Source organism: Cryptomeria japonica, chromosome 6, assembly GCF_030272615.1.
Source record: "Cryptomeria japonica chromosome 6, Sugi_1.0, whole genome shotgun sequence".
Classification (NCBI taxonomy): domain Eukaryota; kingdom Viridiplantae; phylum Streptophyta; class Pinopsida; order Cupressales; family Cupressaceae; genus Cryptomeria; species Cryptomeria japonica.
In genome coordinates, this window is record NC_081410.1 from 168,226,226 (window position 1) to 168,254,047 (window position 27,822).

General features: G+C 36.9%; 1 protein-coding gene across 2 annotated transcripts; it reads left to right on the top strand.

Moving 5' to 3' along the window:
- Nucleotides 1-27,331, top strand: LOC131033305 (probable U3 small nucleolar RNA-associated protein 11). Of its 2 annotated transcripts, XM_057964490.2 has the most exons (10): nt 1-1,065; nt 1,881-2,113; nt 6,194-6,259; nt 6,387-6,477; nt 6,747-6,838; nt 6,923-7,016; nt 7,114-7,193; nt 26,179-26,265; nt 26,730-26,829; nt 26,918-27,331. In XM_057964490.2, the coding sequence occupies exons 3-10, from the start codon at nt 6,204-6,206 to the stop codon at nt 27,008-27,010; spliced, it is 693 nt and encodes a 230-aa protein (XP_057820473.2). In that variant the 5' UTR covers nt 1-1,065; nt 1,881-2,113; nt 6,194-6,203; the 3' UTR covers nt 27,011-27,331. The 2 variants fall into 2 exon arrangements, with proteins under 2 accessions (XP_057820473.2, XP_057820472.2); XM_057964489.2 differs by lacking the exon at nt 1,881-2,113 and having other exon boundaries at nt 2-1,065.
- Nucleotides 27,332-27,822: the final 491 nt, after the last annotated feature.

Here is a 27,822-nt window from a genome sequence, read left to right on the forward strand (position 1 = left end):
TTATGATTTCAAGAGACGAAAACCTTCAGATGTTGACAAAAGAGTTGAACAAAACGTTATCTCTTCCAAACAAAACCCTAGCTGTTCCAAAAGGTGGATTCACGATGGAGTTCATAATTGAACCAAATTTGCAGAAATAAAAGATATCAAGACGGAGATATGAATGTTTTATTCTAATTATCATAAGCCGGTAGTATTGAGATATATGTATTTAACAAATACTTGGCTGAAGTTATTCGGAGTTTATATCCTCGGCAGAATAATATAAGGGGTGCGATATATATGTTATACCTGCCGAAGGGAAACATTGGCGAATTCTTTATTAAACGGCAATAGTAAGAAAATCTATATTTGGCGATTTGATTGCATTAGTGGATATAATTATGGGGTCGGGCTTTTCAATGGTCAAATGATTTAAATAATTTTTGAGCTTCAAACATTTCAGTGAAGTTGTGGCAATATAGAAGTATCGCAGGTATTGAATAAGGGCCAATATATATTCCTGGGCACCGCAAATATTGTTAGGTCGTCTCATTCTTCCACGGGCGGTGGAGATTGATCTCCTATCAGCGATAGCCATTGCCGTGTCTTCGACAGGCAAGGCGAACAGAGCGGACGAGTCACAGAGTTGCTAACAAGAGCCAAGACAGGGGCCAAAACTCACAACGCACATATAGCTGGACATCGAGTAATATTTGGTGCAACTCATTTCCGGTAGTTCTCAAAGCCTCTACCTTTGGTGCGTCATTTGTTGCACTGCACGTGAGGGTTGAATGTTAGTGCTCGTATATTCTGGGAACATCGTGGGCTCTTTCCTGAAGCATGGTCGCACTGGGTGAAAATATATTCCTGTACAACCTTCTATGTCATAATTAATTGCTGCTGTCACTGGAGGAAGTATCATTCTGTGCATCGTAAAAGAAGATTGTAGCTGTCATATATATCTGCGGTGTACACACAGGCTAACCTCTGCGATTCAATAGCCAGCGACTTTCAACGCTGGGTATTGAGCAAGTCCATATCGATTGTAATCTGAGCTCTCTTTCAATCTGGTGCAATCTAAAGGTTACAGTTTATATTGTTCCTAAATATTTCAATTGGAATAATTGCAAGAAGTTCTGGTCGAATGGGCTTTTGGCTGGCTGTGAATTGTTTGTACAAATTCTTTGGGTTTACATTGCAATTTTGTGGTAGAAATTAGTTAGGTATCTTTCATCTTTGCCGTGCCTTTCTTCCTAAGATTTGGGGTTCCTTCCAGGTATATTCATATCACATCCCCTGTTTCCTTGATGCCCCCAAAAGATGACTTCGTGGAACATAGAAAATTACAATTGTTGATGATCTGATTTTTTCTCTATACTTGTGCCTCTAGGCTTTGATCAATGCATGCATTGGGCCTCAGTACCTAGTACTTTTGCTGATTTTCTGCCTTTTTTTCTAATATTGTTCAAGGCATTGTTTTTGCTCATCTGTACGGTTCCAAAATCCTGTCACTTACACTGATATATCAGGCCTTCTCACTATGAATTTTGTGAATTTCAAAATGCATCTCGGGACCCAAGGTGTATTGGGTGTTTCATCTTATTGTTTTGTGATATTTGTGTATATCTTTAATTTCAGGGATATCTAATGCAAATTTGAAGAAGTAAAATTTGGCACTGCTTTGTAGTAAAGTTTTGATGTCACCTGTCTAATGTATTGTCAGCAACTATATTGCTGGCTTTATTTATAAACAAAAACTATTAAAATTTTAGTTCTTTATGTTTGAAAGCAATTGTTTGTGGAAGACATAGGGAGGAATAAACATGTAAATGCGGGAGTCATATTACTTCAAGAGTTGCTAGTTCCTAATTATAAATTGATGCAAGTTGTTTTTGCAGGTTCTTAATGTTTAAGATTACTGTTGTCATGAAGGTTTGCGCCTGGTGCCAAGTTCTTAAAACTCTGCAATCCCGTGCAACATGGGATCACTCCTAGGCCTGTGGGTTGCCTAAAATTAGAGTGAACCTCTAGATTAGGGGCTGGATCCCCTTTTGAAAACCTCCTAAAAATATCAATTGCTTGGAAAAAGGATAGAGAAATTGCTTAAACTGAAAACTACGACTACCAAGAGGTGATACACCAAAACTATGATTCTATTTGTTGTCCTAGACTCACAATCTGACTCATAAAAGCTTTTATTTGTTCACAACTCAGATCAAACATGAAATGTATGAATACTTCGTAGGAAGGTTTTGTACTAATCATTTGCTTGAAGGAAAACTAGAAGTTTTCACAGCTTCAACTGATTAAGAACAAACTAACACAACCTACAATCTGAAATAAACATGTTTCTCTTGCATTATTAAGTCTGAATAAATCCCAGAAAACACCTCATAATATTCAAAAGATTTGAAAGAATAAATCCCAGAAAACACCTCATATTATTCATCCACACAACAAGAAAACACCTCATATTATTCGTCCACATAACAAGACAAAAGATGTAGAGAACAAACCAGCTACTTTTGTTGAATTTGAAAATAGTTTTGCTGCATTACAAATTGAAAATACTTCTGATACTGTAACTAAAAATGAGCTACAATGCTTCTCTGCTACTGTATTTTGCAAGCAAGAAGAAAGAACTCCAAGAAAAAAGAAGAAGAGTGAAGACTTATGAAAAAGAAGCCTTGAAAACAACTGAGGATGAACTGATGATGAACTGCCTCTGCCTCCTCAATCTTGGCTCCAACTGATGGTCTTCTACCTTGATTCTATCTCCACTTTGTATGATTAAGCCTTCTTGGGTCGGATGTCATAAAAAATCATGCAAAAAGAGGGTCAGAACTGCTCTGAACTGGCTGTGAACTGCTACAAAACTTGTCCCAAGTGGCACTGCACCCATGTGATAGCTCAAATTGACTATAAACTGCTGTATCTGCCCTCAAAACACCTCTTTTTTAAGCCTCAAACTGATGTTTGCATTGTAGGTCCACCTCTTGCCTCTATGACCGACTCTTGAATTGATTGGCACGATGACTCAACTGATTGAGTGAACCTTTAAGATGTTTCCATGAATGTCAACTTGTGATTGAACATTGAGTTTGACTAAGCCTCTTTATTGGGCGTAGGGTTTTGATTTAGCATAGAATATCTCAATTTTAAGAAATTTGAATTGATACCTTACTTTGCTTTTCTTCCCCCTAAATCACTGTTTTCAACCTTCTATCCTTCTCTTCCTTTGTATTGTAATCTTCGACAACTGCCCAATCTTGAGGTGAGCTTGGAATCTGTTCCCTGTAAGTTTGTGATCTTGGAAACTATATTATTCTCTGCATTTTCTTTGGACAGTGGTATTTGATATTAAGCTTATTGTCGTTATGACTCTCTTGTTATCTTTTAAAAGATTTAGGACTGTGCACTAAGATGGACCTGCAATAAGATCCTTAAGTCTTTGCTTCTCTGAATGACAGTGACCTATCTCCTTTGATTTAACCTCGGTCTTCCCTCTTGACAACTTCCTTAGGACTGTTTTGATAGTTATTCATGATTGGCACAAGCATAAGACTGCTCCTATGACTGCAAAGTCTGTTCACTGCACTGTCATTTTGCCTTTGTGTTCTGGGGCTATCTCTGTCATATTCTTATCATGAGGTTTGAGAGTCTTAGAAAGCTTCTGACTGCATTTTCTCTCTGTGACAACCTTGACTGTTGTGTTTTCGTTGAATGGACTGTTTCTTATATAATGCGGATTATAATTTGTTTGATGCCTCCACCTATTCATGTTTTTTGACTGCCCCCTTCCTACCATGACCTTTTGCTGGCTGATTAACCTTGTCCAGAATGCCTCCTAAATTTTGCTTGCTTACTGCAATACTGTCTCTAAGCAATGATTGCTCTTTTCTTACCTTAGGGTTTGGGCTGCTTACATTCTTTTCCTTTTGACTGATTCTCAAAGTTGCTCTGTCTCAGACTTTCTTGTACTCCTTGCTCACTGTTTCTTGGATGACTGCATTTTGATGAAGACTTTCTTTTGCTGTTGCTTATGTCTGGAGATAGCGACTGTCCTTGGTCTCCATTTCATCATCTATTCACCGTCAATGTCATATCTGCAACATGAAGATCTTGCCTTGAGCATTGACTCAGTGAAGGGGCTGGAGTTTGGCACTGTCACATTTTGACTGCTCTTTTATACCATACCTCTATCTGTACACTTTTGGCTCATGAGACTCTAACTCCTCCTTAGGTCTACTCTCTTGCTTTGATATCTCTCTGTCATTTGTTAGTAATAACTGCTCTTTTCACTGAAACAATGCTTATACATTGGCTTTTGTCTATCTTTTTTTTCTTTTGGACTGCAAATCCTTTGTTGTTTCATGCTTTCATTGCTCAGTTTATCCATGTTCTTCTCTTCATTGTTTAAGACTATCATACTGTATTCTAGTTTCTTAGCAGTCTCGTGGCTACTTTTTTCATTGTAATCCCTGATCTTTGCGTGGATGTCTCAGACCTGCGATTGTATTTTCTTTGTTCACACTGATTTTTGCATCATTGATATCTTCAAGAGATCTTAATGGCATGTTCAAATGTGAGATTGGGGTTGTCATTACTATCTCCTTTGTTAATAGCATGATCTCTGTTTTGACAGTGTTTCGTCTTTGTCACTTTAAATACACTGTCATTGTGCTTACAAACTTGCTCACAACAAACTTTAATGGAGGGGACCTCTACTGGAAGCATGGGGGATTTGGTAGTAAAATAGATCTTTCATTGTGAACCTTAATCTTCCTATGGCATCAGTGACTGGTAACATAGGCTTTGGACTGTCTCTTCATACTGAGAGCCTCATGACTGCTATGCTGCTTTATCTCTGTTTTATTCTTTTGCCTCTCAAATCAGGGCACTGTCTTGTAAAGCATGGTTGTTGTTCTTTACATGGAAATCTCTGTCTATATGACTGCAATATTGCTTCTTGACCAATAAACTCTCTATTGTCCCTAAAGTGTCATGAAGTCATAAACCTCATGGATTAATATGTATGCTCATGCTATCCTTGTGAATCTTACTATCATCCTTTCTTGCTAAGGCTTTGTTTCAAGCACAAAAGGAACAAAAACCCTAGATGTACAAACAACAAAACCTTGCTCTCGTGAAAGGCAATAGGGTATAAGTGAAGTTAAGCAAACCTGCCTTGTGCATGGATAATCTTCACATGGGATACTTGCAGTGACCTTTGTGGCTTGCTCAACCCTCTTCATGCATTCTTCCTTCCACCATATAAGTATATTTCATGTTTCAAAACTTCTAAAATTGTTCTTCAACTTCTTGAAACTAGAAAACACGTGAAGATGTGTACTTTTCTTCCTGAAAGCTGTTGATTAAGTGGTGAAATAGGCCTGTAAGGGCTTGCATGAAGCTTATTTGACAGCAAGGTTCCATTTCCACGATGGATGGGCAAAAAAACTTAAAGTGAACTTGCAGAAGACACGAGTATAACCGAAATGCAACATTGAAAGTCTATGTTTTCAAACTCTTATTTCCCTCTCTCCATTAGAATGAACTTGACTTTGACTTGATGCTACGTGGGAATAACTTTGGTAGCTTTCATAGAGTTTTAACAAAACAAAAGACACTATTTACCCTTTTTGACAACATAAATCAAATGTATTGGAAGTGATTTTTGTCCTTTTTTAAAGACTTGAACCTTTAAACTTCTATACAAGACCTATGCCCCTAAGTAGGCTATTTTGACCTGAGAGTGGGAAAATAAGCAACAATTAGAAAATGTTATATTTTCAGATTTGTTAGCCCCTGGTGATTAAGGATCTGTAATTTGATTAATAATCAATTAATAGAGGAAAATCTATGTTTTTTTTAACGTTTTGGAGATATTCACATCACACCCCTAATTTCTATACTGAATCCTCGTGTGCCTCTCTGGTACCATAATTTTATGACTACAATGCATTTATAGTCTTCTTTTAGATTCTGGTTTTCTACTTTGTCTAACATGAATGGTTGAAGTTGATGTTGCATGATTACGTGTCCACCATTTCTTTAGGATGCTGTACTTCTGCTAATAATCATCAGAGTTATTGATTTTAGATGGTGGCTTTCATTTTTAATGCTCTTGGGATCTAGTTTCTATGTTGGTTGTTATATGTATAGTATGGATGAAATTAGATGATTGAAATCTTCTGTGCTTCATTTGCAGGTTTACAATCATGTCTTCACTAAGAAATGCAGTAAAGCGGCGGACTCATAAGGAACGTGCGCAGCCGTATGTACCCTTATCTTTAAATGAAATAAAGTGAAAGTCATTTTAAAGTTTACGTCTTCTTTACATTTGAAATGGGATTTTAAAATCACAAAAGGAATTTTGAATTTATACATTTTTGTTTATGTAGGGCTGCAAGGAGCAAACTTGGATTGCTAGAAAAACACAAGGACTATGTAGTCAGGGCTCGTGATTTCCATAAGAAAGAGGAAGCTATCCGGGTATACACTGCAACATGGCAACATTTTTTTCCCACTATGAATTCTAATTTCTAACTGTTGTGTATAAACTATAAAACATTGAATATGAAGTACACCATTTTAGTTTACATCTAAAATTCCTGTTGTTGACGAAAGGCTGTAACATTTATGATATATTTCTTGTTTAATCTGTTCAGATGAAATTGTTTTCTGTATAGTCATGTAATTGTTCAAATGTGGTTATGTTCCCCCTCTCTTTCTCTCTCTAAGGATTTGAAATTCGAATGCAGATTCTTCAAGAGAAAGCAGCATCGAGAAACCCTGATGAATTTTATTTTAAGATGATCAATACTAAGATTGTTGATGGAGTCCACCGTCCACAGTAAGAATATGTTTTATAAATTTTCACTCTATTTTAACCCAGACTGCTTTGGTGGAGATTTTGAGCATTTATTTTGTAATTTAGGAGTCTTGCAAAAAAGTATTCAGCGGAGGAAATGTTATTGATGAAGACTCAGGACATTGGGTATGTTCTTCAAAAAGTACAAAGTGAAAAGAAGGTATGTGCATTATCATCTGCATCATGTTAGTTTTACACACCCACATTGTTACTTATGTTTTGGCAATAGTGGTCTAAGTTTGTTATAAATTATGCAGAAAGTTGAACGGCTTTCCTCTGTTCTGCATCGCATTGATAATCCTCCTTCAAACAAGCACATTTATTTTGCTGACGACAGGTAACCATAGTTACCAGGTTTTTGCGCATTAAAATGACACATTTGATGTTGCAACAAGTTTTACAAGTTTTTTACACATCCAATTGCACTGTTGATTTGATCACTTGCTTTCATAAGGCATTCAACTTATTCTTAATTTAAAAGAAACATAATTTGAGTTAATAGTGTACTGACTCTTTACTTTGTCTCTGCCTTTCCATCACAATTTAAATTACCATATGTTTTTGTTTGAAAATTATGTGGGATTATCATTTTATTTTTAAAAATTGGTCAAGCTTTGTTCTTTGCACCATGCTATGCTATTTCTAAACCATTGTGTGGGCCATGTAACTGTTAATTTTCAGACCATGTTAAGCAGATTTTGCACACAGAAATTTTGATCCTTATTGTGAAGAGCTAAACATAAAAGAACTCCAATAAAAACATCTGAGTACACTGATCTACAAACACATACTGCTGAAAAATGTGAACAATGGATCTACAGAAGTAAACTCTCAAACCTTGTTGACCATTTTCACCCTCCTTTGTGCCGTGACCCCACTGATCAAGCATTAAAGATTTGAGAACCAGCTTGCCATTGACAACAATGCGATGGGGCAGTCTCACCCATAGTTGCAAAACTCGCTGAGTACTCACTAAAATTGTGAGTCAGATTGCTTGGTGAGTTGCCCAATAGCTTGCCAATGAATTTTTGTAAAACTCACAGCTAATTTTCCTTGTAAAGTTCATGAGTCAATGCAAAAAATCACAATTTATTTGTCAATAACTTATCCAAATCCATATAATTTTTTTTTCTTGCTTGCAGAAAAAATGCAATTTTCATTTTATTTTTGCTCACATTTGGCAACCTTGGGCACACAGTGACTGGCAATGAATGTTTGTGTGGTTTCAAAAGGCGAAAGGGGCTCTGCCTCTTGACCCCGCCTTGTCATGCCAGGGGTGCTGCTCCTCAACCCTATTGTGGGTTTTGCTCCCAAATCCCCACAAGTGGTGCTGCCTCTTGACCCTATTGGGGGCATTGGCCTCAAATCTTCACAAGGGGTTGTCGCCCCTTGACCCATTGGGGGCATTGCCACCGGAATTCCCATGAGGGGCACTGCCCCTCAAACCCATTAAGGTTTCCACTCCCATTAGTTTTCAGGATCTCTTGTTGGATACGAAACTTGATTACAACGAGGGGGTGATGAATTATGGGAACATGACTCTGAGTATGCAATTTTAGATGTTATCATCTCACATCTTGTCAAAATTCTCTTTAGAGAAAACTTCTACATTGGAAGTAGTGTTGTAACTCATTTAGAGGTTGAACTTGTATTTTGGTCTATGATATGTAAACTCTAATTTTGATTCATATACGATGGAAATCAGTAATATGCTCTACAAATTTAATAATATGTGTTGTTTTTAAGAATATTTTAAAATGTTTGATAAGTTTTTGCCAATTTTCCCCCTTATTTTTTGCCTAGCCCTGAGCTTTTAAATTTTTTGGGTCCAAGTTTTTCAATTATGATCTCACCGAAGGTGCACATGAGTTTAAGATTCAATACTCTTCCTACCATGTAGATTAAAACCTACCAGATCTTGAGTGTACAACATGCATGCAAAGATAACAGTGGAATAACACACATTAATGCATAAACATTGAAAATTCTCAGTCATATTACAATGAGCTGAAACATACAATGGCCTCCCTTGCCAGCAAAGGGGCAGCTGAAACCTTCCCTTTTTGCTCTTCTCCTTGCAACCAATGGATTTGCTTTTCAATCTAAGATCTCCATTACCTTTCAAAATCAACTCTCCACTCTCTCAAAGGTTTCCTCTACAAGTGTATAAGATTTAGCTTAGAAAGATGTGGAGTCTTCTATTTTATAATAATATCTCTCACAATATAGAACTTTGATTATTTACATAATTATCAAGTCCTAATTATTTACTTTTGGTGCCAACATTCTTCTGACACAAATGTTGTATTTTTTAATCGGAATACCCAAAAAGTTAACCACAAACCACATACCCTGCAGCTGTGAAGATTGTGATCCTCAGTATGTTGTGTTGCTACATTGGATCAAACCCTGTTACAATGCTCAACTGGATATGGGTATGCTACACCTTCTCAACTAACACTAGGCAGGAGCCCACAACTCATATGGTGAGCATGTCTCAGGTTCTCTCATGTGCTCCACCTCAACTGAACACTTGTCATGCTCAAGCCTTCATCAAAACAACTATATCACAAGCACATTTTGACTCTCATACGTGACATCTACACTCATCATGCATCATGCTCAAGCCTCCACCTCAAGAATAATTGACAAATGACAAACATTGTAGTCATGCTCTAATGATTCCACCAACACAAATTAAGCACCAAGAGTAGAAACCAGAATCAACAACTTCTGTCAAATCTAAGAATTATCAGAATCAAAACCTTCTCAAAAATCTGTGGATGCCTGTATGGTATCTGTGCCATCCCATTGGGCTTACATGGGTAACTGACCACTATGACGAATGAGTATGTAGGCTCATACGTTGTATATGTAGGGCTTCCAACCCCCTGTAGACTTGCTGCATCAAAAACTGTCATGTGGACAACATACTACCACTTTTGAATGGAGCCAAATATCAATTTGACATTGATTTCAATCTGCACACTTGTAATTGTGTGCTATGAAGGCAAGTCAAACAAAGCAATAAAAAAACCACTGCCACCATGCAATATTTTAAGACCATCTTGTGCTACTTTACTATGTGCATTTGTTGAACCCATCATTGCAATGTAACTATGAGAGAAATATGTGAATCATCCACACACTGTGTTAAGAAGACATTGCAATCAGGGAAAATGCGTTCACCACAGACAAATGAAAACCTATTCTGAGTATGAAATGCTCTCAAATTGGTTAGGTCAACCAATTGAATACATCCATAGAGTTTAATTTTTTGCAGTAGTACTTGTAGCTGACTAATCCATAACCATGCTCATATCCATATAATATTGAAAAGCAAAATGATTTGGCAAAGAAGAGTAAACAAACACGAAACATAAACAAAATCGCATAACCTACCATAATCAAACTACAACAATTTCTGAGATTTTTGTTGGTACATTCACTGTTTTGTTCATGCCATATGATTACTTGTACACCACCATTGCACATCCTTATCACCTTTTTGTGCTAATTCTTAACTCTTGGCACAATCAAAATTCGAACCTCAACATCCTTTTCTTCCGTGTATTAGGTATTACCACTTATCTGATTGATTGGGCACCCAGGGTAAACTTTGATCAAACTTTGCTTTAATTCCACCAAATATATCTTACACCTGGGTGCTTCTCCCTGGATTTATCCCATTGTTCTTGCATTCTTACCCTCTGCACTCTGCTCAAAATCAACTCCATTATTCTTTTAGCTTCAACCGCTACACAGTATCCTTTATAACTACAATTCACTTCATTGAAGGAAATGAAGATCCCATGCACCCATCAGAATTTTTGTTGCGTTTCATGTCACCATTTGAGCCACATGTTTGTCTTCTGCACACTATCTATTGTGCTCTTGACCACCTCCACTCATTTATGTGCACAAATATCCACCTCCATAAAGCATTCTCACTCTTTTTCATAATTGTGTACATCTTTGAAACTTGTGTGCCCAAATAACCGGTGTCAACATTTTTAAGCATGTGCATTAATCTTGCGCTCTTCTAGAATCACTTGTCTTGTATGAAAAATGCGATGCATACTTAATGAGTGGTGCCAACAATGTGTGCCACAAGAAAAAGATCACACATCTATGCATGAGCAGGTTAGACAAAAGTGGCGCTCTGTTTCAAAGCTCTCCAAAAACTTTATGGTGGGCACCTCAAGCAGATAGTCTTCATGGCACAACTTTCACGCATTTCATTTTCACAAACTCTCCTCTCATTCAAATGAACTTCAACTATAATCACATGCTTGCCTTGTCTCCTCTTGGGGGCACCATTGACAATGTCAATTTAATGTTTATTTGTATGCACAACAACACAATTCTTCAACATTGCACTTCCATATTAGCTTTGCTCCAGCGTCCATGATGTGTGTACCTCTGTGGTAACCATAGGGTTTACTTCAATCACTCACAGAAAATTAACATATCATGAACTGTAATCATGGATGAATGTACAATGAAATGATAATACCAAGAACAACTGTAAATTTAATGGCAAACAGGAAAATTATTCTGACCCAGATCTTACAGATAATGCGTTGATGTAGGCTGATTTACATGTTTGAACATGGTGACACTTTCCTTTTCACAAATCCACTTCCCTCTCGAGTTAGGGAAATAATTACAGAACTTTCTGCTTGTAGAGGTGGATGGCTGGGTCACTCTGCTTCTGTTCGGGTGATTGATTTCTTCCCAAAACGTTGTGTAGAATTCAGATCTGTTGTCATGTCCTTGCCAAAAATCAGGTCCCAGCACAAACTGCATCTGTAAATAGCCCAGGATCTGTCCCTAATAAACCGTAGCTGACCAGGGAATAAATAATAACAATTAAATAGATAATCAGCCCTAGTTGACTAATAACTGCTAGGCTGACCCCCATCTCAAGCAATAAACAATGGGCTGATGGAAATTTCTATTGCAAGATGACCCAGCATAAATATTTAATAATTAAGTTATAATAACAAAAGGGCCGACTCAGTAAGAAGATGAATTAAATAACACTAATTTGTACTAGGGCCGACCTGCTTGGTGACTGAATTGAAAACTATATATATATATATAATCTTAGGGCCGACTCCCTTTTCTATGATAATAAAGGGTGTGTGTACGTGTATATATATATGTATGGATACATACATACATACATACATACATACATACATACATACATACATACACATATATATATATCATAGTTCCCAAACTCGCCGTGAGTCGTGCGAGTTATCCGAGTCGCCGAGCAGATCTTGCCGAGTTTTTAGGCCCGAGTCATGGAATATGATATATAATTTCATATATATATAATTGTAAAAGTATATAATTTCAAGATTTTGCCGAGTCATTGCTGAGTTGTTGCCGAGTCACGAGTCGAGTTGTCCGAGCCGAGTCCGAGCCGAGTCCGAGTCTGGGAACTTTCATATATATACATATATACATTGTATATATACATATATACATACATATATATACATACATACATACATATATATATATACACACACACATATATACATACATATATATATATATATATAGACACACACACACACACACACATATATACATATATACATATACATATCTATATATGTATATACATATATAGATATAATCTTAGGGCGACTCCCTTTTCTATAATAACAAAGGGTGTGTATTTAAGGTGGATAGGTGCGATCACCTCCACGAGGAATGGGATTATTTAATAAGGAGCAATGATAGAATTTAGAGGGAGGGGTAGCGATTAACAAGGCAAAGATCAATATAATTTCAAAGGCAGTGGTTACATAAGATCACAACAGTAATTTGTTGAGTTAGGCAAAAGACAGTTTGAAAGGATACAACTCTTAGGAAGGTTGTGACTGTAGGAAGAGATCATAACCCTCCGCCACCAAAGGAGAGATATAAAGAGCAAATCCAGCAGTCCAAGGATAAGCGTTGATCATATAAGTTTGGGCATTAATAATAAATTAAGTATACAGCAGTTTGAAGATATGGTGGGTTTGTTTTGACTTCCTTATACATAGCATAGTGAATGCTATTTATATCTGCTCATTGCTGATTAATAATATGTTGTTGTTTATGTATGTATGTAGAATACATGCCATAATATAGGATTTTTTATATGTTCTGCTTAATTATTGTAATCAGCCATGATAGGGGCATTGAGGGATTACAAGGAGGGAAACATCGTTGGGGTCCTCTTGTAGGTACACCACCTCATGGTAGTAGACCGGGGAGTCCCATGAGGCCAAGGGGGTAGTAGGGTTACTGCCTTTTGGCTTAAGAAGGGATGGACTTCCGGGACACTTTATTGTGAATACACCTCAACCCTCTATCATGGTAAGTCAATACACTAAGGAACCCAATCATAGGAAGTGGGAGAAGGATGGCATGATGAAGGCGAATGGTTGTGGGACACCTCACTAGGTACATCACCTCATATGGTTGGCACGGGCCATGAGTCAAAGGGGGATGGTGTATCCGCTCTTGGGCCTAGGGTAGAGGATCTCGAGGGCACTCTATCAAGTCACCTTATCCTAGCTTCCCTATGGTGGAGCTTTCCCAAACAGATATAGGATATCTTATGATTAAATTTATAATTCTAATATATGCTTTTGATAATTCCTAATGAAGATCTATTTTATGGATTATGGTTATAAATGGTTTCTAACCTGTTTGCAGGGTCACAATCAGGTGAATGATATCTCTAACCCTACTCCTGTTTCACTTGGAAATTGTGATTTAGGGCAAAAATAGGGCATTCACAAATAGGGGACATTACATCTGTGATGGTCTGTTGATTGGGTATTGGCATAGGAGGGCTTGTTGCCTGCCACTCCCACTCCTCACAGAAAATCTAACATTTCAAAATAGCAATCTTATCTCATGCAGGAGATGACTTGTAAGATAAATCTAAATCATTAGTGATCATCCACACTTTATAGACTTATTTAGCTAAATAGAATACTCTCTCTTTGATCACTAAAGTGAAATGCAAAATAGAAACTTAAACTACTTGAACTTTTCCCTGCACATTCATGCTAAACCTGTGCGGAAGCTCATATCCGAGCTAAAAACTCAACAAATCCTCCATCATGGTATCCTACCGTACTTGCTCAACTGGATTAGCAAGTAGGCTGTAAAAAGACACCATCTCAAACTTCTTTGGCCAAAACTTGATTAGGTTCAGGGCTTTGCCTTTTAATAATCTCTTGTTGACCATCAAATTCAATGATATATTGTTGATCTATCATACAAGTGAAAGAAGACTCTTCATTAAACTACAAACATACAAGAGATCATCTAGCTCAAGAACATCATCTAAAGGCTGCAGAAGGAGGTGGAGCCCAATCTAGTAACAAGACAAGTGGTACCATTGACCAACTCAAATTGTATGCCATCTTCCGATTCATGAAATTTATTGAACACCTTCTTGTTGAAGGTTATGCATTTGGATGCTCCATTGGCCACATACCACCTCACACTAGAAATAGTGTTAGTTGATAGGTAATACACCATGAAGAAAGTTGTCTCAAGTTTGAATGCTAACTCATTTGCTCTTGCTGAAGTTTCTGCACTCCTTGCAAACTCTTGCTTTTGTTGCTTGGGTTTCTTCCTCTCAAGACACTGAGATTCATAGTAGCCCATCTCATGGCACTTGAAACACCTCACATGACTTGAGCCTTTCTTCCTTTTGTTCAAACTATTGCATTTTTCCTCCTTGCCCATTTGACCTTTACCAGGTCTTCCCGTCTTACTGGCTTTCCTCATCTTCCTAGTGAGGGCTGGGTTATGACTCTCTTTTGTTTTAGCTGAAATAGTATCCAGTTTGGTGTCCTCTTGGGTGAAATCATCACAAAACTTCTCACAAGTGCAAATACCTTGAACAAATGGATCTCACGATGGAGAGAACCCATTCATAGCTATGGGTACCAACTCCTCATCCTACATCTTCACCCTGATAGCAACGAGCTGATCTCTAAGCTTTGTGATTTTCATGAGGTAACTGTTTATTGTCTCTATCACTCGGATGTGGCATTGCGCTTGTTCCTTAGCAGCATCTTGTAGGAAATGTTCACACTTTGGTAGAGAGTGGTCAAGGCATCAGACAATTCCTTCATTGTCTTCTTTGTGATGTGAGGGATTAAATGCTCCTTCACTGAATCTAGGGTGCTTTGTCTCACCTTGGTTGAGATTTTCTAATGTTCGGCCAATTGAATAAGGTTGGTAGACCTACAACCTTTGTCTCCACAAAATTTTAAAGATCAACCTCTTCTAGTAGAATTTGCAATTTGCATTTCCAAGATGTAAAACTGGAAATACCCTCAAAATGGTCACATTCTCTGAGACCAATACTAGTCATACCTGTAGAGCTTGGAACTCACTAAAAACAAACAAATCAGTTGTAACAACTCAGATCAGCAGCCTATCATAGGTGTAGATCAACTCTCCAATCAATGAAGCACTTTGGGCATCCCAGTCTACAACTTCTTACAATTCTCTCTCTTCAATCACTAAAAAGTAAAAACTCTTGGCATCACACCACTTAAATTATAAAAATTAGCCACGTGTCTCAGATTAAAATCAACCTTCCAATCACTCTATGACCTTGGGCATCCCACCTAACAACGTATCAAAGGCCCTTATACCTCTCATATGCATGAATTGGCTTGAATCATTGAAGCTTGAGCATCATACCTGCTGAAACCTTTCAACATCTTCCATTCATAGGCAGCAGCCTCTTCCATCCACAGAAATCTCAGGAGATTTTAGATTACTACTTTGATATTATGTTAATCTTCAAATCATGATAAGTAGATTCTGCACTGAGAAAATTTAGTCCTTACTGCAAAGAGCTTAAAGCCAAAAAACAACAATCAAAACAGTAGGTTTGAGTACACCAATTTACAAGCATGTACTACTGAAAAATGTGAAAAGTGAATACACAGTATTGAACTCTCAAATCTGCAACTGTGTTCTCATGAAATCGAAAAAGAAATACATTGAACTGGAATGAAATTTCTGAAAACATACTTTATATGTTTGTAAATAGATTTCTGGATTCAACTGCGTAAGATTTTTTTGCACAGTTGAATCCAGAAATCTATTTACAATCAATGGCATGGACTGTGGAAATCTGATAAATCTGATACTCTATATGGATCGTAATTAAAATTAGAATCGGTTCCCTTTAAAGAGACAAGTGCATTGTGAATATAACTAAGAGAAAGTTAATGAGTGTCAAATAAAGCTCCAATTTAAGATTAGAACTCTTTGGAGTGACACTCAATTGGACTGAATGATCAACTAGTCTGAGTAACCAATCAACCTAGTCTAACAACAACTAACTACAAATCAAGATAGTTGAGACAAATTTACATCCACACATCAGTCAAGCCTCAAATAATTAAGCGGGGTGTTTGACTCAAAGATGAATTCCTACATAGCTGGGTCTTATTCTTTTATATAAGTGTATTCTCTTCATGCTGATCTATAAGCTGCAAAAAAACCAAGGTGAACTCTCCCATCACTGCTGTGCCATGGTATTGCTGATGCTGCTCTTGACTGTGCCTTCATCTCATCTGCACAGAGATCAAGGTTGCTGGTGGGTACACTTGTGTGCTGAGGGGGAACTGCAGTATAGTGTCATATCCCCGTGTAGACAGCGGAATCATTAGAAGCATAACTGTATGCGATTTGTACATAAATGTATATTTTCCAAATATTCAAATTAATAAAATTATATTGACCGATTAAACGAGTTTACACCTTAACTAATATTATTAATGAAAGGATGCATCCATTTCCAAGTCATCTCTGGAAAAGACACCATGCTTCCAAGGGGGTCGCGTGGTTTCAGGAGGTATAAACCACGCACACCAAGGGAAGCACGGGAGAAGGAGGTGACAAGGAGAAAATCGCAAGAAGAATCTGCAAACAGGTAACCTCATTACTCAGCCATAATATAAATTTAGTTTCATTATGATGCTCAATAACCAATGGGATAGCCTGCGAATGTATCAGGCTGACACAATGCGGAGGGTGAGTCACTGGTTCTTCCCAGCGATGAAGAACCAGTGGCTAGTCATATAGAGTGCCCCCTCCCCACCGCCGGCAGTCTGGTACGTTCCCAGACCAGTTCGTCTGAGTATCACAGTGTGTCCATGGTTTATCGTTCATTAAATGTATGCAAATTGTATTCAATGGGATTTTTTGTAACTCACCTTAATAGCAATGGGAATGAATAAAATCAAAGTAATTGTATAGATTAATTGTTAGTCAATCATAAATTTGTATCTATAAATAAATATTCTTGCTACATAAATTAATCAAACCTAAAACGTGCCAGAAGATATCCTCCCTATCAAATATACAACCTGTAATATCAGGTTCAGTTATAAATCGTAAGGATGTACTCTAGTAATCGACAAAAAAGATAAACATAATTCACAGACAATAATATGAATTAAGGAAAGAATAATAATCAATGATAGTCATGTTTTTGAATCAAGCCAGAGGTAATTAACCAACTCTCCAATTAACAGGATGAATAAATAATTACCAAGTAACACATATTCTGAATTCATTAATCTTTGTTCCCTGTAGACATTTGTTATCTTCCTGCTCTTTTCTGTTTGTTAGCCCATTCGGAATAAGGGGTCCAAGCCAGGGGTATGCTGGTCCCATCCTCAGGTAACCCTATGAGCCCTAAGAGACGGGATGGGTTTGGATGGGTAGCCTAGCCAACCTGGAGCATCCCCCAACGTTCTGAATGGGCCTATTTGCATGTAACGGTTGTGTAACTAATTTACTACTATTGCTGATATATATAATGCAATGTCTATAATGTTGCAGGGAACTCTAGATCTGATTTATTGCCCTAATCAAACCTTTGGAGTAACGAAGTTCAGGAAGGCAAGGCAGGTACAACAGGGTACATTATAGTTGTATCAGAGCCTCCTTCCTGCCACCTTGTGGAAATAGTTGATGCAACATAGCCAAAGAACCCTTAGGGCCTTAGAAAGAGAAAGGAAAAAAGGAGCCAACAACATGAGTGAACAGGCTAGTAATGAACTTAGGGCCTTCATGGAGCAAACTGCTCAAGCACTAAGGGAACAAACTGAAAGAACCATGCAGGCCTTCATTGAACAGAATGAGAGGAACACCAACTTGTCCTTCAGGCCCTCCAAAACATAAGTAACCATAATGCCAAAGAAGCCCAATCCAACCATTTTGGAAAATACCACCCCACCCCGTCAAAGGACACCAACTCAAGGCCCACTCGCCCTTCATTCCTACCTGAGGAAGTGCCAATAAGTGATGATAACCATGATAGGCCCATGGAAAATGTAGACAAGATCATTGCAGACTATCACAGGTTGGATTGCGAACTACGAGATCATGTAACCTTCAAAGACTATTGTGATGCCAAACTAAAGACACTTGGTCGTAATGAAAGATACCCTCCAGTCGACAAAGAACTTCAAAACAAACTTAGTAAGGTGATTGACCCTAACTATGATGGGGAAGGAAAGGTATCGGCTAGGTCATGGGTCAAAAAATTGGATACCTATCTATCCCTCAGCTCCATGACTCAATCCAATGCCATTAAATTTGCTATACTTCATCTATCCGGAGTTGCCCATGAGTGGTGGCACCATAGCCTCATCACCCAAGGACATTAGCTTATAAACACATATGATGAGTTCACCCAAAAGCTCATAAAAAGATTTGACCAAAAGCATCCTGAGTGGTACTTTCGAGAGCTCACCCAACTAAGGCAGCAGGGGACTATTGAAAACTATGCCACAAAATTCCAGAAATTAGTAGTGATGGTACCGGGTCTAACACAAGAAAGGCTTACTTACCTATTCATAGAAGGGCTGAGGGGATCAATCAAAAGCATAGTAAGTGCACATGAACCCCAAACATTAGATGAGGCTATACAAAAAGCTATGAAATTTGAAGAAAGCTCACTCAAGGATAAAACCAAATCCCTTGGCAACTCCCCCAAACCTCCACCCAAGGACAGTAAACACAACCAAGAAGGGATTGTAAAGTCTTGTACCTATTGCAAGGGAAAGAGAGAGAAGGGACATATGTGCTCAGCCTTAGAGGACCTTAAGAAAAAGGGACAATGTTTTACATGCCTAAAACCTTATGAAGCAAGAAGTCATAAATGCCAAAGCCGGGCTCACAGGATAGAAGCCCGACCACATGGGTATGAGGAAGAGCCACCCAACAAAAAAATGAGATTGGGGGAAGAAGATCAGGCCATAGTTGCCACTATCACCCATGCTGCTAAACACAACCTGTTCAGAATCAAGAGCTCGCTTAAAGGGAAAAAAGTAGTCACACTTGTGGATAGTGGAGCCTCCCATAACTTGATCGATGAAAGAATAGTCAAGCAGCATAAATTACCCACACAAACTTTCAAGGGGTTCAAAGCAGCAACAACCATGGGTGCAAGGGTACAATGCACTAAGTTGGTATTGTTGATGTGTTTTTTATGACTACGTCGAACACAAAATAAAGTTGCCTAATGATCACTTCATTCTCTCTTGATCAAAGTGCGATTGCATGCTAAGATTGCAAGAAGTTCAAACAATCGACTCCGAGGTTCTTTTATGCTAACTACAAAACTAACTACAAACTTCTAGTGAGGCACAAAGGTGGCATATTATCGTAGGTATAGGCCTTATTGTCTTTTTTATAACAATATTTAAAATTCATTCTTTCGACGAACTTTTCTGGAATACATGATCTGATTCATCTGAAAATAAGTCTCTGGAAGTGATCTATTTTTGTTAAGAGCCTTCTATATAAAATTCAGGGAAAATTTTGTTAGTGGGTTGTTGAGCTGGCTTTGTGTATGGCAATATGAAAACTTATGATTCACTGTGGAGTAATTTTGTTGCAAGTTGCTTGATGTTTGCTTTTGCAGTAGTAAGCATATATACTGAGTTGTGACACATGGCATTATCCATGTTTTACTTATTTATAATGATTTATGTTCTGCAGGGATTACTCCCATCCCTTGCTCTGCCTCCCATTTCCAGCACCCCATGCCTGTCCCCATATTATATCTTTATTTGGAAATCATTCTTAGGATTTTGGAGATACTATAATGTCCCCACTTTGAAATAGAATTTAATAATAAATAATAATAATAAAATTAAAATATTAAAAATAAAAATAAAAATATAAAAGAATATAAATAAAATTTAATTAAGTTAATGAATGGTCAAAAGACGTAAAATAAAAAGTTGTGACTCCCTCAAACATGAGATATAAAAGGGAGAAGAGAACCTCATTTGAGCGGGGATAATTTGGGACTCAGAAGTGCAGATCTGATTTAAATAAGAAGTGCAGATCTGATTGTGAAAGGTTGTTCCCTTTCAAAGGGCAGAAATAATGAAGAGTTGCACTCTTTCAAAGGGTGCTAATGGTGAAAGGGTACGTCTCTTGCCAAAGGGCATACATGATGAAGAGGTGTAACCTCTCCCTCACATGGAAAGATATAAAGGAAAGGAATCAAAAGCCTCCAATGACAGCACCATCGATCACATCAGATCAGAACTGTTATTAAGTTACAGGCAGTAACATCCTTGTTCTTGGTGGTATGTGTGGGGATTATGGAAAAGAAAGGAAGAAGCATACACAGCAGAGATTATCGAATCACAGGATAAATATAAATAAGAACCTTCAGATAAAGGAGAAGCATCTTCAATAATCAGCGAACTGAAGGGATCAAGAACAGTGGAACACCAAGACATAAATATACAACAGACTGCTACAATAGGCAAGCCGTGAGAAATTAGAAATATAAAGGACCAGCCAGCATTACAACCACATTATCAGTTAATGCAGATCTGGTATGATCTTCCCTATTCATGACTTTATAGCATAATAGACTATAATTGCAGATCGAATGTCTATTGAGATTATACAATACCTGTGGCCAATTATATTGGGCATATCATTCTTGGTAATAAACAATGCAATAAGAATTTATTTATAACTATATAATTCTGAATGATATACGTAATTCTTATTATATCTGGCATAAGGAACAATCAATGATGGACAACTATATATATTCAGCAAACTACCATGATATTAATATAAGGAAGTACAAGGAGGGAGAACAGTGATGAGGTCCTGCTCTAGGTAGACCACCTCATGGTAGTTGACTGATGGTCCCATGAGGCCAAGGGGTTGAGACAGAGTCCACTGCTCTTGGACTTAGAGGGGAAGGACGTCCAGGACACCCTATTGTATCTTTCCAAACACTAGCATGGTTGATTACCGAATTAAGGGAATTCTAACCACAAGAGAAGGATAAGGATGGAAGTGATGTAGGGGAATGGTGATAGGATACCTCACTAGGTAGACCACCTCATGTTAGCTGACCGATGGTCCCATAAGGCCAAGGGGGCTCTGTCTCTCACTCCGCTCTTGGGCCTAGGGTAGAGGGTCTCTTGGACACCTTATTGTTCCTCCTTACTCCCACTTTCTTATGGTGGAGTTTCGATAAGGACTTGGACAAAAACTATGGTTGAGTTAATGTTTCTAACCCTAAGTATAGAGAATTTATGCTTAATAATCTTTCTTAGAAGATTCATATTATTAATTATATACATTTCAATGGTTTCCTAACCTCTTTTAGGATCTCAATCAGGTATGCATCTGGTTCCATTTATTGTTTTACATGGAAATGGTGATTTAGGGCAAAAAATAGGGTTTTTACTAAAAAGAGACACCAGATACTTTTAGGTGCTATGTAGTTTCTTGGATTTTATGCATCTCTTATTTTGTCATCAAAGTTGAGAACGTATATGTATGTATTTAAAAGGTATTTAATCATTTTCCATGGGAGCAGTTTATAAACACCTTTCTGAAAAAGACAATTTACAGGCATTGATTAAACTTCAAGTTTAAGAAGTACATCAGCAGAGTTTAGCATTTATGACTGTCAAATGCTAGTATCAGTTCTGTGATAAATTTTTACTACTGCTTAGTCACTACAATTACAGTAGTATCTATGACAGAAGAATTCAACTTGTAACACTATTGTACACGAGCTTAGGTGTAGGTATTGAATTTAATAGTAATATATTATTATTACTTAAATACTATAGAAGTTGAAGAGTCTTGAAAAATATGTACTTTGTAACCCATAATAAAGCTAATAAGAGTTGGGCTTCACTCTTCTATGCAGTTGCTAGGAGATTGGTACTGGTATGTTTTTGTTTGAAAAAAATAGGAGACGGATACTTGGAAACAACAAAAACTATATATATTTTGCTATAACTAAAGATAATAAAAAGTGAAAGATGTCAAGTTGAACAAAAAAAGCCGAAAGTATTATAACAAATAACTTAAAACTAAAACTATAGCTGTAACTAATTGACTGAACCTAACCTAATGTTCTAAGAATTAAAATATAACAGTGTTACCCGGAAATGTGTTTCTGGCCTTGAGGCACCTGTTTTGGGGACTTGGGGATGGCCGGAAACGTCTCCAAGCTGTCCCCTATCCCTGAAAATTTTCGGAAACCGTCCTGGAAACTTGGAAACGGTCAACTATTTATCCGGGGATTGTTGACCGTCCCCGGGATGGCAGGGGACGCCCAAGCCGTCCCCTAGCTGTTAGCCATTTCCGGCAGTAAGGGCACTTAAAAACCAATTTTTTTTTTATAAAAAATATTATTTTTCAGCTTTGCAAGCAATTAATTTTTTTAGAAAATCTGGCAGCAAGTAAATTTTTTTTATTTTTAAAAAATTAAATCACTTGTAAATTATTATAATATTTATTATTTATCAATAATTATTATTAAATAATAAATATTATAATAATTTACAAATTACAAGCGATTAATTTTTAATATTTTTTTTGCACATAAATTATTAAAAGTGATATAATATTAATATATGATATTGATATAAGCTATATCAATATCATATATTTAGTTAGAAAATCAAACAAAGAAAAAAAACATAGGTGTCTGGCTACTGGGTGTCGGACGGGACGGGAGAATTTCATGGCAGGCAGGGAGGAGTTCATGCAGGTGCTCAGAAAAAAATGCAAAATAAAAAAAAATACTGCTGAAACTGAAAACGTGAAGTCAGAAGTGAAAGGGTTTTTTGATTTTGGTTCTTAGTTCTATGTGATTAGAATCAAGACTCTAGTTTATAAATGTTATTATGTTGCTATGATTAAATTTCAGATATATATAGCCGTCCCCTGTTCTGGGGAAAAAAAACCGTCCCAGAAACCTGTTTCCCCGCCCCCTCGTCCCAGAAATGGGAAACATAGAAATATAACAAAGTTAAAAAACTAAAAAAATAGTAAACAAAACAATACAAAAGTTATAGGCATACATGTAGGGGGACATATAAAATGAGGACTTGTTTAAATTTCCAAATGTACAAGATGCAGATGCATACCACAAATATTGGAGAACACATACACCGTCTTGTAAAATGTTTGACAGGAAATTTTGAAACGAAAAGTAAAACCTAAAGTTAAACATAGCTTATACTGTTTCAGTTTAATGTTTGTTAGTTTATTGTAACTTAGTGAGGAAAATAATAAAGGATTCAAATCCTTATAGGGCTGGGCCCTTCTTCTTGATGTAACGTGGAGACTCAGCTGGCCCCTTCTTCTAGATGTAATGTGGAGACTCAACTGGGTCCTATTACCATGTAACGTGTAGATTAAGCAATTGATGTCTATAGGGCTGGGTCCTATTCCCAAATGTAACGTGTGGACAAGCAATAGGGCTGAGTCCAAAAGGTAACGTGGCACAATTTGCAAGTTATGTAGGCCCCAAATTGGGCGCCAAAGTGCAAAGTAGAATATGTAAAATAAAGAATTGGTTAAAGCCGACTTAGAAGACTTAAACATGAATCTTGTATATAAACAAGATTCATTCTACACAATATATATATATATATATATATATATATATATTATTCATCGCTAGCCTTATGTGAATCAGCCTTAAAGAGTAGCGAACTATCTTCCTGTGTCAACGATTCATTCCTAGGAACAGCGAATCATATCCACAGTCAGCAAATTCACTCCTATGCTCTGTGAATGATCTGCATGACAGCAAACAGCAAATCTCGATAGTGCAGATAAGTCTATCAAGCTATTCCTTGTGCCCTAGTTTGGAATCTTCAGTCTGCTGTTCTTATTTATATATTGCTTCAAGTGCAGTAAGCAAAGTTGTATGCTGATATTGTCTAATATAAACTTGGATCTTGATGCTGGGTTTTTCACCTCCAAGAGGGAGGTTTTCCCAGGGTAAACTTGTGTTGTGTGCCCTTTCTATTTGTGTGCTTTGATTCTTGTGACTACATTATTATTTCCTGCTCATTATTGTTAATCTGATCACGAAAATCAACAATGTTTAATAGTTAAAGTAAAACCTAAGCCAAAACATACACGGGAATACATTGCTTAAAACATAGTTTGGAAGACATAGCTTAAACACCTATAAATTTAAAGTTTGTAATATTAAAAAATTAAAATTTGAACACAGGATCACACATGGAAGGCAGCTTAATTGTAGACACTAAACCTGTTCATGGAACTGAAGTGAAAGATACAGAGAACTCATGGGAGGCACAGAAAAATACAAACATAGGAGGCACCCAAAAAATAGTTAAAAACATTGTTGAAATGCAGTTATTTTTAAAAATGGAGATGCTTGCAGCAATGGTCGGGGCGTCTCTTGTGATTGGAGACATCTCTGGTATGGGAGATGTGACCTAGTGGGTGGGAGACACCATGATTTCCCTGCTACCCTGCTCTTCTATTTTCAAACTCTTTTGTAGTTCATTTCCTGACCTGACATTTGTATTAGAGCTATGACAAATTTTCATTTGCATTTAAAATTTTTTTTTGCACTTTTTCACTCCAATTATGAATTTCAATAATGAATTTCAATTTATTAAAAAGTCTGTGGGGTCCAACAAACATTTTAATTGATTCTAGTTAGGACCCCATTTACCTTTGTGTCTACTCCTCACAATAGCTTTAGAATCACTCCCCCTTCACAATCTCTACAAGGGCTGCTCTCATGTCTACCTCCACCTGGCTATTTTATCAATCAGTAAACTACCATTGTTAACCAAAAGAATGACATAGTGAACTGTACACCTTTGATGAAACCTAGAGTCAATTGTCAATTTTTTATATTTCTTTCTAGACACTTATTAACATCATGTACTAGTAGGTACGAGTCCATTTTAATAAAAATCTTCCCAAGTTGGTAGCATGCGGCAGCTCTAAGGTCATAAGAATCACCAAGTTCTTTCTTAAAGTAACTAGAGATCACTGAAAGGTTGTAAGAAAACCAGAAGGTGGGTTAACAGTAATTGCCCAGGGTCTGGTTTTCATCTAGTAGTTTTTTTTTTTCCGATAGGACACCCTTTATTCTTTTATTGATCATTTTGCTGTTTCTAATGGTTTGGTTTTGATTTACTAATTTTGTTCTATAGCTATCTTATTGAGCCAAAAGTACAAAATTTTATATCCAATACATGATTTCAGCATATAGAACAAGTTTTGCTTAAGAGTTTTGTGTGCTGTTGAAGTAATAACAACTATCGTTCTCTCACTTCTTAAAGATCTAATGTTTTTGTCCATTCTCTCCTTCAAACACTCAATTTGGTGGATTTCCTTTAGGAAATGATCTATTTCCAAAATTTAAAACTGAATGCCATTCCTTGTAAACAGAAATTGTAAAATAAACAATTAATTTCTGATAATTTCTTATCCCTGTGCCCTCAATCTTCATTATTGTCAAATTGGGATTGTCTCCCTTCCACAGAGACCTCCTCTTTGATCAAAGTCTCAATATTATATCCATGACTTTCTGTTAAAAGCAAAGTTGAAATTCCCACAAGCCTTGAGAGCACCAAGGCCTGTAATGAAGAACGATTTGAGTTTGTAGGTTTTTTCACTGCAATTTTCTATCATTTTCTACTTCTGTCATATTTGTATTTGTCTTCTAGTATACATCCAAGCATTCTAATGATGATTTGTGTGTCTGCTTAATTCTATATTAATTCACATAACTTTTGAAGATCTGTATTGGAAAACCAAAAAAGAGGAATAAACATGGGACAATTATCTTGTTCTGGTCTCCAAACTAAATTCTATGCTTGCTACTATTTCAGCAGGGATAAACATTCTTACTGTCAATTAAAATAATTTGCATAAGTGCATTTTGATTATATAATTACTTGTATTTTGTGATATACAAGGGAGGAGGCAAAGGAACTTGAACAAGTTATTCATTCTTCAGAAGAAAAGGCTGTTCCATCATCTAAGTTGCCAAGGCGCATTAGAAAGTGAGCTTTTCTTCTATTCCCAGTAGCTTGTTAGTGAGAAAAATTGGCTGATTTGTGTGAAATGGATGAGTGTTTGTATGATGATAAGATTTGTTCTTCAGGATACCTTTAACTATTCACATGGATGTGCTAACGTAAACAGAAGACAAACTATTGGTAGTGGCTTCTAGTGATATTTGATTTAATAAGAAGTTGAGATATTAAATCTTCTTTTGAGCAAACATGTCTTTAGGTGACTGAATTACCTAATTTAGGAACTTCAAACCTAGCAATATTTAAATTGTTGGAGTAGGTGAGCAATTAGCTCTTTTCTCTTCGCTAATGTCCACATTCGGCCTTTCCATTTTATTGCATATCCTCAGAAATCTGGTATTGTGCATGACTTCAATATTTTGTGTGGTATTTTTACTGTCCTTATATTGCTGAGAATTTTTTTTGTGTAAATAACTGTCTCCTGTTTGTAGAAAAACTGCTAAAGCATACAAAGAGCTTGAGGAACGAAAGAAGAGAATAAATGAGATGCAAAATGTGGTTATGGACATGAATTTGCGTAAGGAATTGATGGTATGATACATCGAGTTAATTGACATGATTGTAGTTTTTGATTGCTCCATGCACACCCTTACATAATTCTCTAACTTTTTGGCTGTAGGGGAAGGGTAGGAAAAGGAAACTCCGTGAAGATGAGGTTGTTTCCCCAACGTCTGCACCAGTTTACAAATGGCGCAAAGAACGTAAAAGGTGATATGTTCATGGTGTATCTGTATTCTGTACAGCTGTAGTAGGTTATTGAGTAGTTGAAATACATTATGAAAAATCCATTTTTGAGAACTTGGATGATATCCAAATAGATTTGTACTATGCACATGTTTGGCAAAGTTAAAAACATGAACTTGAATACTCATAAAATCATACTGTTGAGGATTTATGTATTGGAATTCTCTTATGTACTTCTTAAATTTTGTATGCATAGATTGGGATATGCTAGAAAGCATTTCTCAGTTGATTTAAATATGTTCTACGACAATCTCTAGATCATGCCAATGAAGAAATCTAGTTCCTAATTTATTGGCAAATATTTGTTACAAACATATATTTAAAAATATATATATATATATATATTTTTTAGGTAACTACCATTATGGGGGTAGAGCCCTCTCTTAACTAGAAAAAGAGATTCAAGAAAATCCCTACCAAAATACCCTATACCCCTGCACAGATTCAACACCTTAAACACTGATCTATTGGACATTGGAAAATGTTCTGAGAGAAGCATCTGCTGTAATCTTCCAAACTTGTTCCACCTGACAGCCATTTTAAACTCTTGCCAGATAATCTGCATCGGTATACTCTCAGCCTCCGGAATCTCCAATGGCCTCTAAGCCAAATCGCCCTGGTCCATAATTTCCTTACTGAAGAACCAGGATAACGGTGGTTCTAAGCTTCCAAGGTTAATCTGAATTTTTTATCAGCCACCATCGGCCAATATGGTTCTGCTACAAACCCATCTCCAATCTGGAAGCCCGCCTCATGCGAGCTCATAGATTGCACTATAGG

Excerpts from the sequence above, each read along its gene's own strand:
- LOC131033305 (XM_057964490.2), top strand. The coding sequence starts at position 6,204 with ATGTCTTCACTAAGAAATGCAGTAAAGCGGCGGACTCATAAGGAACGT. Across the intron at positions 6,260-6,386 it reads CATAAGGAACGTGCGCAGCC|GGCTGCAAGGAGCAAACTTG; the intron begins GTATGTACCCTT and ends TTGTTTATGTAG. Across the intron at positions 26,266-26,729 it reads TTGCCAAGGCGCATTAGAAA|AAAAACTGCTAAAGCATACA; the intron begins GTGAGCTTTTCT and ends TCCTGTTTGTAG.